This window comes from Brachypodium distachyon, chromosome 1 (assembly GCF_000005505.3).
Source record: "Brachypodium distachyon strain Bd21 chromosome 1, Brachypodium_distachyon_v3.0, whole genome shotgun sequence".
NCBI classification, from domain to species: Eukaryota; Viridiplantae; Streptophyta; class Magnoliopsida; order Poales; family Poaceae; genus Brachypodium; species Brachypodium distachyon.
The window spans coordinates 23,690,529-23,705,518 of NC_016131.3; the positions used below are offsets into that span (position 1 = coordinate 23,690,529).

Genomic DNA, 14,990 nt, shown 5'->3' on the forward strand with positions numbered 1-14,990 from the left:
TATGATGAAAAAAATAGGCCCGTGAGAGTGGGTGTGGCAGTCAACAAAGTGAGGGATGCGAGGGTATGGGGCGGTTTCTGGTTTTGGACACTTGACTCGTATGTGCCGGAGAGAAAGGGTGTCCACGAAACGTCGGGCGTCTGTTCTTTGCACTGGAAGAGTAGACTCTTAGGTTGATGCTACGTGATTTTTTTTTCTCTACATCGATTGATGCACACAGTCATATGCTACGTGATTTGACGGCACAGCCGTTATCTTAAGTTGTTAACACGAGAGTGTAGACAAGGATTTGATGCACTGGAGATGGTACAAGCAGGGGTGGTGGCACCGTCAGGGCAATGCCATTATGCCGCGCTAGCGTTCATTTTGGTGGGAAGATGGTTTCAAAATCCCAGTTTGCCCAATCTTTGCTACTGCGGTACTGTCAGAAGCTAGTTTGTGTGTCATCTTGGATTCGTAGTGTCTGTAATTAGGTTTCTCATCAATTCCCCCGCATGCAACTAATCAGATCGATCAGGAATAAAAAATGGACAAAAACCAGCACCTAAGCTAGCAACCTGAGCTAATCCTCCAAGAACAAAACTGAGAACTCCAAACTGAAGCAACTTCCATGCTCCGAAGATTCTTGGAATCTTGGGTAACCGGCCGAAACCGCGCGGATGTCAAGGGACGCTGCAAGAGAACCAAAGCGATACAGTGAGCCTAAAAGAAGATCGAAACCCTGACTTGTGAAACGAAAATGAGGCCTTTTTTTCGTTGCACGTATATGTATGTACCTTGTGCAGTAGGTGAAGGCGTGGTGGGCGGCGGGCGAGACGGCGCAGAGGCCCGGCAGCAGCGCGATGGCGGAGGCGTTGGACCAGTACTCCCTCACGAGCTCCGCCATGCACCGGCACACGGACCGCCAGTTGTCGGCCGAGTCCGCGGCCACGGCGTACAGCCCCGCCACCCCCTCGCAGCACGCCGTCCCGGGCCCCGGCCACAGGCCCGCCGCCGCGTTCGGGCCGCGCCTCACGAACGCCCCGCAGCCCGTTAGCACCGACGTCACCGTGCCGCAGTCCAGCGACGCTGCTGACGCTGGAGTCGTGGGCCTGGGCCTGCCGGCGGCTGCGGCGGTTGGCGCTGTGAACAGAGCGACAGCGGCGGCCATGAAGACTAGGAACCACCCCGCGGCCGCCATTGGCAGAGCGTGCTCCGCCTGCGGGGATACGATTTTGCGTGTCAAGACACAGTGTTTGGAGCAGGATGGAGGCGGGGTTTTGCTGGTTCTCTTCTTTGGTGTTCTGTTTCATGGTAGTGGGGATACGTACATGGCCACGAGAGCTTGATGAGCCAACCACTTTGGCCAACAGAGGGTTTTTATTTGTTCCATGACATTAACGTCTAAGATTGCAAGAGTGACGTCACGGACGATGAGCTAATCACCTACAGTACAGCAGAGGAGCACGCACGCTACCGGGTAGCATCGCGGATAGGGGAATCGGCATAAATCGTCGGTGGTATCCCTCCAGAAAGTCGAGGTGAATTTCACGTTTCATCCACACACTAACAAACTTTACGACACACTTTAACTCATTTAGCAAATTCTTCATTTTGCTTCATATAAAAAAAATTAGATCATTATGTTTTAAAGTTTCAATCATAGTGGTCCTATATGTCAGACCTACGTGTCATCTCCACGTCGAAAACATGTCTCTTGAATACGCATCTGGTCAGGGTTTTTAAATTTTGAATCTCCATGTAAAAAGGAGGTAGCGATAGGGTTTTAGAGATCGAGAGAGTGCTTGCTTGAGGGCATGTCTGATAGTTATATGGTTTTGCTATATTTAAATCGTCAGATTTTAGTTAGAAATAAGTCGATTGTTTAGCCGTCGGATCTTGTTTGTGCTTTACGGTTCCAACGAATGATGGAGAGAGAGGAGTGGGTATGACGCTTAGATACAATATGAGCGGTAATTTCAGACTTTATCTTAAAAATCAGGGACTGAGATATATCCATACACACATAATTATAAGATATTACTTGTTAGTAATTTTTCCATGCAGAAGTTTTTGACAATGTGAACAATATTAAATGAAGAGATAAAACAATGTTGTAGGTAGATTAACATATTAAACGAGTAACCCATATACAAGCCCAAAGCAGGATGAGAGAGCAAACATATATATGGTTGATGACACGGACATTGTAACTCATAAGTTAACACACAATTCTTCAGGATGCCCTCTAGGAGCTAGGAAGGAAAGGAAAAGGAAATAAACTGGGAGTAGCTTTCAGGTGGCCATCGCTGACATGGAGAGAAAAAGAGGAGGATAAGAAGAGTCGTTGGATGTGTGCATCAGTCGATGCAGAGGCCGGAGGTTATCTTTCTTTTTGAAAAAAAACTTTACCGTTGTTGTTTTGTGTTGTGCATGAAACTCCGTCTCTAAAAGTTTGATGAAAATTTCACACAGGCTATGATAGTTACTAAGAGAAAACTTATGCTAACCTGAGGACTGGATTATTTCTTTTAGATTTTTTTTGACCGAAAACTGTAGGGGAGGCCCCGACAGTAAGTCGTTTTCATTAATCAAAAATATGTACAGTGTTAAAATTACAAAGCTAAGCTAAGATTATTTCTTTTAGATAGTTACTGATAACATTTTGTTATCTTCGTAATTAACCTTTTTATTTATATATATAATTTGCAGTAAATCTATGATCTACTCTCTCCATTTCACAAAGAATGGCGCCCACGCTTTTCGAGATCGAATTTTGACCAACGATTAGACCAATTGTATATAGATTATATGTTACAAATTTTATATCGCTGGAAAGGTTTTGGAAATATGAATCCAATGATATAATTTTTGTAACACATAAGTCTTAAATTATTAATCTAATTATTGATCAAACCAAAATCTTGAAATGCATGCGTGCCATTCCTTGTGAAATGGAGGGAGTATTGTTTTCCCTCAAGAAAATTTCACAGAGGGATTATATACTTTTTTATTACAAACATGTGTTGGGATTATATACTTTTTTATTACAAACATGTGTTTTCTTTAATTTAATGTGTATTCGGCCGTTTTATATATCCAAATTCAATTATGCCCCAATTTTGGGGGCTTGAACTGTAGAAAGGTGAAATATACTTTAGGAACTTATGAAATTGATATTTGGGTATATGGGGATAAAATAACCCCAACTATAAACTTTGATGAATTCAAGATAAGGATAATTTCACCATATAAATATTATGAATTATTATATAGTTTTGCCAATATAAAAATTTGAAAAAAAAGTTGCCGCCATGGCAACATGTTGAACATTGACAAATGCCACATCATCTATCTTGTCAACTTAAGACTTCAAAATCCCAATAAAAATAGGAAATATGATTTTGTTTGTTTTGATCTAATTTGATCATTACAGTGCACAAGCAAGTGAAAGAGTGTAGGATTATAAGTCTGAGACTTACTGGGAAGATGACGTGGCATTGGTCAATGGTCAACATTTTTGCACAGTAGCGAGTTTGGCCAAAATCGCATAATTAAGTTTGGAGGAAAATAAATGAAGACTATCGATATTGAAAATTGAGGGACTAAAAGTTTCCTCGTTTCAGAGTTGTCAAAAAACTAGAGTTTCAAAGCCGCCAAGGGACAACAAACAATACTTTCTCTTGAATAAAATCTGCCATATTCCTTCCAAAAACATGTAAACTCTGAAATATATCGACGTGGAGTTCTGGAGTCTGAGATTAAGATCATACTATATCCCTGCATATTTGTCACGATACGAGTGTATGTTGTGTGCCAAGGTTTGGTCAAAACCGAACCAGCAATGCAGCCGTGTCAAATCACACCGGTGACTTGCAATAGCTTTTAGTCGACTTTCAGACGTGAGCTGTCGCGTAACCCGTGAAATCATTTGATTGGGGAGCTTGTGTTTGTCAAGTTGTCCATGTAGATTAATTATAAACCGTCTAGGACATGCATGGTATGCGTGGTGGTCACGACCGCTGATGGTTGGTTGGACTCACCTGATGGTCGATCGCCTCGTGGCCACATCAATTTCAAGTGGTTAGATTAGATCAAAATTAGATGGCATGCATTTAGTTAAAGACGCTACTTTTTTCTTCTGTGCTTTGACTCGCAGATTTGGCACGCTGGAGAGGATTCCAGTGCCCCTATTGACGCAAAAAAGAATGGTCGCACATAGATGGGGCTGGGCTTGCCAATATGTTGGTGCCCATCCAAAGGGGGAGCCCGATCCAGCAGCCAAACTTGCGTGTCAATTTTTTCGTAAGGCTAACTTAGGCTCCAAGCAAAACATACACTTGACTGTTTGGTTGGGGGCGTGAGCATCATGCCTGAGAAAAAATTGAGCCTGAATGGAACTTTAGAAGTTGATTTTTCTTGCTTGGTCAGGCTGCCCTGGGTTAGAGTTGTTTGGTTGGCACCCTGGCCTGGTAAAGTGTTAAGCAGTAATAGTAGCACATGCGTTGTTGTTTTTATTCTAAAATATATACAATATAGCTGCAATTATTGCCAGGCAAGTGCTGTGGCATGTCTAGGCGCTCAAAATCGGAGGCCTGGATGGTGCCCGGCAGGCTAATCACGTCATGGAGATGGCCAGGCCAGGCTAGCATTTTCTTTCACATGCACCAACTAAACATCCTTCAAGCTGCTCCCAGGGAAGTCTCCGGCCAGGCGTGATGACCTCAGGCCAGCATCCAAACATGCTGTTTCTGGTCTTCTAATTTGATCATTTCCTGGTACAACGTTAAGGACTGGTAGCTATACAAAATTAAGGATTGGCAATTTGGCAGCTTAAATAAGTCCTAAATAAATGCACGATATTCCTCAAAAAATAAATAAATGCACGATAGGCCTAAAACGAAAAAACAATAGCGGCGCTAGGATCGGCCAGGAGCCGCATTCCGACTCCCAGAACTTTCTACCAGGAGAGGAGGAAAACCAAACAAACTGAAAGTCTGAAACACAGGTAGATAGAGAGGACCAGACTAGGGTTCCGCATCCGCCATGGCGTCCAACTCCCCGCGTCGCTCCGGCGACTCCTCGCCGTCCTCGCCCCTCCTCCCCTCACCCACCTCCCCGACCTCCCGGGGCGCGGCCAACGGCGGCGGGAGGCTGCCTAGCCTCCGCGGCGCGGCGCGCTTCCTCCGCCGCACGGGCAGCCGCCGCATGATGCGCGAGCCGTCGGTGGCGGTGCGGGAGACGGCGGCAGAGCACCTAGAGGAGCGCCAGACCGACTGGGCCTACTCCAAGCCCGTTGTCGTGCTCGACGTGCTCTGGAACCTTGCCTTCGTCGCCGTCGCCGCCGCCGTTCTGGCCGCATCGCTCACCGAGCGCCCAGCTGTTCCGCTCCGCTTCTGGCTCGCTGGGTACGTGCTCCAGTGCCTCCTCCATGTACTCTGCGTCGCCGTCGAGTACAAGCGCCGCTGCAGGGAGGCCCGCTCTGGTGGGGCTGGGGTGGATCAGGATGATGCGGGAGATGGGGATTTGAAGATCAGGTGAGGTTTTTTTCTCAGGTCAATCCAAATACTTAGTGAATTTAGTATATAAGTTAATATAACTATCTTGTACTGCACCTTTGGTCGAAACGATTTTACATTCTGTTTGTGTACTTCTGGAGTTCCGGTTGCTAATTTTAGGGGTGGACTTAATTTATTGTTACAGTGGTCATATTGCCACATCAATTATCACCAGCTCTGGTTTTGTTTCTTTTAATCATTATGTGCTCTTAGTGCTTTATGTTTTTTCAATAAGCACATTGGGAATACCATTTTTTGCGAAATGGTACTTGCTTATCCTCTTTTCAGAATTGTGACAACAGTTCTACTAAACGATTAAATTCGTCATAAATTCAATCGTAGGTTTTAGTAGTGTTCCTAGTGCAAGCTTTGAGCGTGTGCATTGATGCCACTGCATTTTCCCAAACTAGACAACGAATTTTCAACTGAATAGACCTGTAGGTATTATTGCTTTTTGTCCATTAGGGCTGTGATCTAAATGGGTGGCTATTCACTATTCCAACAAAGTTTTTAAATGCAATTACTGGCATGATGTCTGTGTGTTGCTTCAGATTAAAATGAAGTATATTTAAGAAGGTTACATTACTTTCTATGCCAGATCAGATCATCCATAGTTTCTTTTATCCCAATCATATGTGCCAGATCTAACAGATGGTTTGATCAGATGGTGAATGGACCACCACCACCAGATGATATCTTTATAAGAGTAAATCAGTAAAGGGTAGATGCTAAAATGTGTATCATTTCCATTTTGAGCATTACTGAATTCATCATGTCTGAATTCATTTTACTGTCATCTTTATTTTTTTTCCACGTTCTTCACATGGTCATTTATTCATTTCCCCTAATTCTTCACTAAGAGCCAGTCTCTTAAATCCTTAAAAGTTACTTGGTTTTACCATTTTAGCTATAGTTTTATGTGGGTTTTTTCAGTATTGTCAAGCACTTGGAGTCTGGAAACACGATGTTTTCCTTCATATGGTGGATTATTGGGTTCTATTGGGTATCTGCAGGTGGTCAAACTTTATCACAAGATGCTCCTCAACTTTACTGGTATGTCCCAAGTACATTGGCGTGTGAATGATGCTATGCGTAACATTAGTGCTTTTTGTCTAAAATAGCTTTGTTCTTGCAGGCTCTCCATTGTTTTTCTGGCATTTGATGTTTTCTTTGTGGTCTTTTGTGTTGCACTGGCTTGTGTGATTGGCATTGCTGTCTGTTGCTGCCTACCTTGCATTATTGCCATCTTATATGCTGTAACTGATCAGGTATGCCAGTTCTCGTGGCTCGAGGAATATATTATCGAGAAAGTGTTGCAAACAAGATTTCAGAGAGTGTTTGGTGGTTTAGAGTGCTTTGTCTAATAGATGCATTCTAGACTTTTAGTTTCTCCCGAATGCTATGACTAATGTCATGTGTCGATAATACAAACATACAATAGTACAATATCTTGACTGTCTTAATTCTTTTCCTTAGACTCCAATTGAGTTAACCCATGTCATATTTCATAAGGAAACAACATCTTTCCTGTAAGAGTAATTGTTAAATGATATGTTCTCCATCAGCTACTGTTGTTTTCAACTCTTTCTAGTAGCTTTAATTCTCTAGTTGTTACCCATTGTTGATGAATGGTTGATGTTAAAGGAGATGGGGCGAGGTATTTTACTAGGGATCCCATTCTTATTAAGGGGCAAGGAAAGTGAACTAGCTCTCTCGTACTGAAACTGTGACTTGTTTTGCTTTAATCAGGAAGGAGCATCTGAGGAGGACATTAATAACCTATCCAAATATAAATTTCGGACAATGGGTGAGGCAGACAAGCTTGTTGCTGGAATTGCAGCACCTGTGGGTGGAGTAATGACTGAGTGTGGCACCAACCCTCCTGTTGAACACATTCTTTCAGCTGAGGATGCAGTAAGTTTGTTAATAGATCAGAATTTTAATGTTATAATTCTATTATTATCTCGTCCCAAGGTATTCATGATTGCATCTTCAGAATGCATCAGAAATTGTCTTCTAGAATTAAATTGGTTAAAGATTTTGTGATATTTTCAGTCAACTAATTATGTATTCCCACGTCACTAAAAAGCGACTAAAACAAATCAGGAGTCAACAATTGCTAATTTTTCACTAAATTTTATCACTACATATCCAGAAGAAGCTTTAAAATTGTTGCTATTGTGGAAATAGTTTTTGATAGACATCTTTGGTTCCAAGTTATTGTTTGACTGTATGCGTCCTACTATCCTAGCCTCCTAGAGTTCACTGTCTTTTGACTGACGGACTTTGGTTCCAAATTATCGTTTGCAAATGATTAGGACTTGCCTTGCAAGATTTATTTTAGAAATTGGTTCATTCTTTCTTATATAGTAATTCAATTTCTATTTGTGGCTTATTTATATCTTTTGAGGCATATGATATGGTGTTAAACTTTAAAGTGGAATGTATATTAATTCGCATCCTTGGAATCAGTTGATGCAGATAACCTCACTATATATAATACTCCCTCCGTCCCAAAATAAGTGACGTGAATTTGTATAAGAATCTATACAAATACAAGTCACTTATTTTGGGACGGAGGGAGTAGAATGGATCGAGAAATCATAAGAAGTCCAAAGTCCAGTTTACCAATCTAGCTGACACAGATAACCTGGCATCCTTGGTAAACATATTTTGTTACAAAATACCAAAATCCTACCAAGTTAGGTGGTTTGTATAGTTTTATTTTTATTATTGGTTGGTGGCATAGAGCAAATGCTGCACTGGCTAACGCCGTTGGTAGAGCATTATCCCAGCCTAGTTGGCACTACTGTATGCATGCTTTTCACTGGCACACTTAGACCACTCCTCATCAGAGCCTATTTTGGTCCAGCTCAGTTCGCAGTTATCTTCAGAAAATAGATGTGTTCACCGGAACCTTTATTATTCTGTCATATACTCTTGTACTGTTAGTCTACAACTGTTAGATACTTAAGAACTCCTACATATGTGTCCTTTTATGTGGGTTTCTGGAGTGAGTTTTAGTTTTATCATCTCAAGGTAACCTTAATTAGATGCTAATCTCACGCTAGAGGCTATTCGTGCGACTATGACATGTTTTAGAAGGTGCATAGTTTTTGGATTAGAAATTCTGTTATTGCCGTTTATAACATCCACGTCGAAAGCCCACTTTTTTTTTTATCACATTACGCGATTTCTCCCAAATTATAGAAGTCTAGGAATATTCTTATCCTCCAAATGAGTTCAGGCTGATTCAGTTTAGTCTTTTCAGAATAGTCTTTAATAGCGCTTAGTGTGCCACACCTAAAAATCTGCTAAAAGTTAATATATGTAGTATATGATCCATATAATTTATCCCAATACTTTAACTTTTGAATTTTTACTGTATGTAGAACCCAAAGCAACATGTATCTTGTATCTAGTGAGGTTAGACTGTACATAGTTTTCTCCTTGTATAAACTCCACCACACCGAAACTTTCTTCCTGCATCCACTACTGAGTATGCCCATATATGGAGTTATGGGCGAACCTAGCAACAGGCCATGGGGAGATAGAACTATTTCACCTGTAACCCCTTTTGTACTCTGTTTAGGAGCTAACAATGTTTAGGAGCGAACCTATGCTGAACTATTGGCTTGAAAGATATCAAATTTGTAGTCTTCATATATAGTTCAGCTGAATGTCCATCCAATGGAACTAATCACCCTGAGGCTATGCTGACACTATAGCTAGTTTTTCCAGTAGTACGGTACATGATAGACTATAGGCTTTTTGAGGCGGTATGAGTACAACTGTATAAGGTGAACAGACAGAGCCCGCACACTCCACCAGCGCGCACACGCACACACGTGTTGTGTGTGCCTGTCTCCTATAGACACTAGGAAAATATTGGTGGTTCCACGGTGCTACTTAACAGGGGCACACCCTGTCCCACTTCATGCACAGGTGTGTTGAACCTGGGTGGGTTGGAATGGACAACTTCACTCCCACCATCAAGCCACAGGTCCTTCTGTGTAGACTATTGTATAGGGAGACATTACTAATTTTGGTATCTATGCTATCTTGTGGACTCAAAGATTTCAAGCTTTGCTAGCTTGTGGAATTGAATCTATGTAGAACTCTGAAGATGTATTGCACACCGATTGCTTAACTTTGCTGCTGTTGAAATCTGGGGTAGATACTGTAGCAACATTGTGTAATTACTTATCAACATTGCAAATGAGCTTAAGAAATAAAAACTGCGAATTGCATTGAGCGATATTTTTCATCAAATACTGGGATACCACAAAAACTTTAAATAAAAAGGGAGGAACTGCAAAGAAGAAAAATCAAAGGCGATCAAATATGAAATTATTTTAGGTTCTAATCAACTATAATGCTTGTCTGAATACAGGAGTGCTGCATATGCCTATGCCCGTATGAAGATGGTACAGAGCTGCGAGAACTCCCCTGCAATCATCATTTCCACTGCACCTGCATAGACAAGTGGCTTCACATAAATGCGACATGTCCACTGTGCAAGTTCAACATCGTCAAGGGCAACCTTGGGAGTGAAGAGGTGTAGGCAGCACGACAGAGCAAGGCCTCTTGAAACCTTCCAGTTTCATTTGTCAGTTTGTACTGCATACCGAGGGAGTTTTGATTACGTATGGCTGGTGAAATTAAAGGGTATAGGTGTTGCACAGATGGTATCTCTAGTGAAATGCTTTTGGGAGTTCTTGCATCCGTACTAGTAAGGAAAAATGTGTGTTGTACATTCTTTTCTCAGCTTAATCAGTTACTATTGAGGTTTCTCATTTGCGTTCTGTAGATAGTGTTGAAACAGTCATTTGTGCAATGTTTGATGAACTGGGGAGTAGTGACATGTACATACAAAAACAGGATCTTGTTTTCGGGATACAATCACTTTGTTGGGCTGCTGGAAATGCTCACAAATGTCATTCTGCTGGCTGTGTCATGCTCTCATCCTATTAGTTAGATACTCCGTCTGATCCTAAATTGTTGTCGAAATATTACATGTATCTAGACGTCTTTTAAGAGTAGATACATCCATATTTGGACAAATTTGAGACAAGAAATAGATTAGCTGTTTTTGTTTAATTTTCTTTAGGAAGATCTGACCGTATGTAACACATGAAAGTAAACATTACGCAACAACGTAATGTGGGGCCTGGGTTTTGGGCTGGGAATATAGAGTGAAGAAAAAGCACCGTAATCTTGTCGTACCAAAACAATCGTACACAGAGCACTTCGAAATCCGAAACAAATGGGACACGAGAGCTGCTATAGACAACGTGCGATCTTTTTGTACGACAGTGCATGTGCACCATCGATGGCATTTGTTGTATGATCTTGATGCACATTGCAGTTCGTACACGTTTGATCGTTCGCAAAGCCTTTCCGATGGGACAAAACTTATAGTAATACTCAAATCTAAATCCCAAGTAATCTCAGGTAAAATCTAATGACATTGAGCAGGAGCAGGTTAAGAGAACTGTAGAAACAAAAGGGAACCTCCCAAAAAGAAACCAAACCTTAATATTAGGTTACCATGATTCAAATTTGAACTAAAACCACAACAAGAATTTAGAATTGAAGGGAGTACTTATTAGAGAGATGCAATTCATGTCTTCTGAATGAAAACCAGAAGTCCAGAACATATCTTTCTTTCTTTCCTTCCGCTGTCTATTTGACGATGTAGGCTAACACGAGAGAATGATTGCCTGTCAAAACAAAAGTAGTACTCTCACCGTCTAACAAAAGATGTCTCAAGTTTGTCAAAATTTGGATGTATCTAGACATAACTTAGCGTATACATGCATTCAAATTTAGTCAAAATTGAGACATCCTTCTTTACCAAAACATAAGCAGTGCAATCAGAGAACCGCCCAATCTACAAATCTACAAATCGATGGAAAGCAACCAACCGATAAAACGCCAATAAACAAATACTAATTCCTTTCTGTTCTGAGGAAGTCCTGACTTTGTTCAAGTCACTATAAACTTGGTCGAACTTAAGAAGTTGACTTAAAAACTTGGTCGAACTTAAGTTGACTTAAAACAAAGTTAAGACTTGTTATACTCCTTCCATTTCTGAATTAATGGACGTTGATTTGTATAAAAATCTGTAAAATCCACATCAGTTAATTCGGCACGGAGGAGTATTAAGGAACAGACGAGTACTTCGCAACATAGGTCCAGAACGACTGAAGTGGAGGAGAATTCACAAAGTTGACAGTGATAAATTGCAATTTGGTGTTTGCTTTATTTTTCAGTGAAGTACATATGCTCATGTACAGCTCTGTTCGTGTAAATACACTGTTCGTGTACTCATTCATAGGCTCGCCACCGGCATGATGTAGAAGGTGGCTCGAGATGTGTAGCAGAGCTTCTTGGTGTCCTTGAGCCTAAATTCAACTGTAGTAACCACGACAGACCTACCCTTCCTCAGTATCTGGCCTTCCACTTCAACTTCAGACTGCATCAACAGATAAGGATCAAGGTACATACAAATGTACTTCTACTCCTACAGGATTGAAATGTTTTGAAAATGGGAAATTTCCGCTCTTAGCTTGTTATGTGTGAATACAGAGCAAGCAAATTAACTTGTGCAGTGCAGGCAGTTTGTTTGGTTCATGGTACATACCAAGTACTCCCTCCGTTACAAAATGTATGGTGTATAACTTTTGTTCACTGTCAAATTTTCTATACTTTGACCAACGATATAATTAAATATATCAACATCTACAACGTCAAACCAAGATAATATGAAGATATATTTCACAATGTATCTAATGATACACATTTGACACTAGATTTTTTGTTTTATGGTTGGTCAAAGTTTATAAAGTTTGACCGTCAAGAAAAGTTATACCCCCTATATTTTGGAACGGAGGGAGTACACATTTGGGTCACTAAAGCGCATGTCCAAGCTAAGCCCACTTAAAAACCATGTGTTAACATGGCGTGCTGATTGTTGCCAACTTTGTAAAAATAAGTGTGTCACCTCCCTTTCCAGCTTTTCCATAACCACAACCAATACGGGGTGGCAAAAACTCCCTTCAGTTGCACATCACAATATCCAGGGGTGAATTTATTACTACTAAAAACTGGTCTGCAAGATATCTCGAGCTCCCACACTGCCTTTTTCTCAGATTATATATAAATGTTCCAGCAGTCAAAATCTGAATGAATCATATTTGAAATCAGAAATCCATTCTCTTGTTTGCGGATGAAAGCCTGTCGAGCACTATCATAATGCATAACCATAATTCTTGACAGTTATTATTCTTTAGCAACACTTCTAAATTTTCCTTTCGGAAAAAAAAACACTTCTCAATTTTCAGTAAACCATTGGTTGCCACTCAGCAATACATGAAAAATAATTTCCTACTAAACAATAAAGATGACCCAAATATAAATAGTGCTTATGTTTTAACATTCAAAAAGAAAAAAGTGGATGGCAGAACAAATTCTGATGTAGGTAAAGAACAAAAGGACTCAACCTTTGGGAAGGAAGATACAAAGCTTCTGCTGGGAAACATACACTTGATGGGAGCTTATGCAGATACGAAATATCTAGTGAGCTGTTACATGAGGAAGTGGCAAACGTGGTTGAAAATATTTCTTAGACATGCATGACTGGTTAAAGAAATATGCTACTAATTGTCCTTCAAACATCTTTAATAAGATGATGAAACATCACTATATGATGTGCATTTCGTGAATATTTGGTATCAGTTCTCAGCAATTAAATCATTTTTTTCATCTCCGATGCAGATTAACTAACTGCAGCATAAGTCCTACTATATATTTCAGAACAAACCTTGTCATGGCCCCAATTATAAATCTACCATGCTAGTTTTTAGCCATGCCATGACCAAGGGCCATGACATAGTACTAGTATATAAGCATACAAATATTAAACTCCCATACTTCCATTTGTTATTTATGTTGTCATTCATGCTAGACTTGCACAGTTGTAGCAACTTTGGATTCTTGACATGAAATTGTAGCTATGTGTGAGGGAAATCTCTAAACCAAACCGTCCCCATTTTTCTTTGAAAAGGGTGTTCTCGTCTGATGCCACAATCAGGGCGTCAGGGTGTGTGGTGTATGCACTTCACAGCTTACTAGGTACCACTGTGATTTCCCAGTGGTTCCGACCAAACAGCTTCCATATGTTTGATCCCTCACTTTCCTAGTTGTCGCAAACGTACAATAAAAATAAAAAACACCTGGAATTTATATAGCCTAAGTTCATATGTACTGTTTCTAGGTCTAGCAAATAGGGTCTTGCAATCCTGATATAATCTCAGAACCAGTATTAGATAGAATCTTCACCATAACGATAGAATTAGATAGAACCTCATACTATAATTCTCAATCACAAATAGCTCACTGCAGTAACTTGCCCCCAATTCCCACGCAGAAAGTATTGAATTAGGGTCAGAAATTGTTTAAAAAGTTCGAAGAGACAACAAACACAAACAAACTACGGTTTGGCAAAATTGAGGAGGGGAAGTAGACGGTAGATCTCACATCAAGGCGGGCGGCGGCGAGGTACGCGGTGCTGAGCTCGCCGAGGAACATCTCCTTATCCCCTGCGGCGGCGCGCGCGCACGCCATCCCGACGGCCTCCGCGACGGCCGCCACCGCGCCGCCGTGGAGCGTGTTGTAAGAGTTCTGCACATATAGCCGAAACCGATCAACGCCACCGGTCAGAGCAGCAGCGTCACTAGGCACACGGTTTCCTAAACGGGGAAGCCGACAGACGCGCGCCCGGTGCTCACCGTCACGGCGGAGGAGACGAGGAGAGTGCAGGAGACGCGCGGCGCGGGGGAGGAGGAGACGGTGGCGGAGGACAGGAGCGCACGGATGAGGGCGGAGTAGGCGTCGGGGCGCTCCGCCGAGGCCGGGAGGGACTCGTCCACGCCCAGGGCTTGGAGGAACCGCAGCGTCCACTCCCGGGACTCTGCCGGTGAAGGCTTCCGCAGCTCCTCCGGCTGCGGCGGCGCCATATTTCGTTCGGTTGCCTCTACGGGCTCTCGCGCGGTGGTTGAGTTGAGGACGTGAAGGGGGATGGAATTGGTACTACCGTCAGGTTGCTGCACAGTTGGACACTGCCGAGGAAGACGACCGATGATTTCAGTTTCAGGAACTCCTCCTTTCTTTCTTAACTTCAAACAACTTAATACTCCCTCGGTTCCAAATCAAGTCAGTCAAATTTATCCAAATATAATTTTATTTATACATACAAAGCGTCTACGTAAATGTAATATTTGGCACTTGATATGAGACGAAAGGTTGAAAGGTAGATGACTTTCTTTTTATACATAAAATCCACGACACTTATTTTGGAACGGAGGGAGTACGTGACTTCATGAACTCGTGATGAAATGTAAAGAGATACAAAATTCTTTCAAGTCGTTATCTCTGGCTTTACAAAGATGT

General features: G+C 41.7%; 2 protein-coding genes and 1 long non-coding RNA gene across 3 annotated transcripts; 1 reads left to right on the forward strand and 2 right to left on the reverse strand.

Annotated features, from left to right (window-relative positions):
• Window positions 1-469: 469 nt before the first annotated feature.
• Window positions 470-928, reverse strand: LOC112268675. Its single transcript, XR_002960024.1, has 2 exons — window positions 777-928; window positions 470-672 (listed from the first exon to the last, which is right to left on the reverse strand). It is a non-coding gene; the product is annotated as an uncharacterized LOC112268675 (long non-coding RNA).
• A 3,983-nt stretch (window positions 929-4,911) lies between these two features.
• LOC100838067 (E3 ubiquitin-protein ligase At1g12760) lies at window positions 4,912-10,480 on the forward strand. Its single transcript, XM_003563107.3, has 5 exons — window positions 4,912-5,516; window positions 6,471-6,590; window positions 6,673-6,805; window positions 7,287-7,451; window positions 9,931-10,480. Exons 1-5 carry the CDS (start codon window positions 5,026-5,028, stop codon window positions 10,099-10,101), a joined length of 1,080 nt encoding a protein of 359 aa, XP_003563155.1. The 5' UTR covers window positions 4,912-5,025; the 3' UTR covers window positions 10,102-10,480.
• Window positions 10,481-11,627: 1,147 nt separating this feature from the next.
• LOC100838568 lies at window positions 11,628-14,708 on the reverse strand. Its single transcript, XM_003563109.4, has 3 exons — window positions 14,330-14,708; window positions 14,079-14,222; window positions 11,628-12,015 (listed from the first exon to the last, which is right to left on the reverse strand). The coding sequence occupies exons 1-3, from the start codon at window positions 14,555-14,557 to the stop codon at window positions 11,872-11,874; spliced, it is 516 nt and encodes a 171-aa protein (XP_003563157.1). The 5' UTR covers window positions 14,558-14,708; the 3' UTR covers window positions 11,628-11,871.
• Between the last annotated feature and the right edge of the window lie 282 nt (window positions 14,709-14,990).

Excerpts from the sequence above, each read along its gene's own strand:
- LOC100838067 (XM_003563107.3), top strand. The coding sequence starts at position 5,026 with ATGGCGTCCAACTCCCCGCGTCGCTCCGGCGACTCCTCGCCGTCCTCG. Across the intron at positions 6,591-6,672 it reads GATGCTCCTCAACTTTACTG|GCTCTCCATTGTTTTTCTGG; the intron begins GTATGTCCCAAG and ends TTGTTCTTGCAG. Across the intron at positions 7,452-9,930 it reads TTCTTTCAGCTGAGGATGCA|GAGTGCTGCATATGCCTATG; the intron begins GTAAGTTTGTTA and ends GTCTGAATACAG.
- LOC100838568 (XM_003563109.4), bottom strand. The coding sequence starts at position 14,557 with ATGGCGCCGCCGCAGCCGGAGGAGCTGCGGAAGCCTTCACCGGCAGAG. Across the intron at positions 14,223-14,329 it reads TCGTCTCCTCCGCCGTGACG|AACTCTTACAACACGCTCCA; the intron begins GTGAGCACCGGG and ends CTATATGTGCAG. Across the intron at positions 12,016-14,078 it reads TCGCCGCCGCCCGCCTTGAT|TCTGAAGTTGAAGTGGAAGG; the intron begins GTGAGATCTACC and ends CTGTTGATGCAG.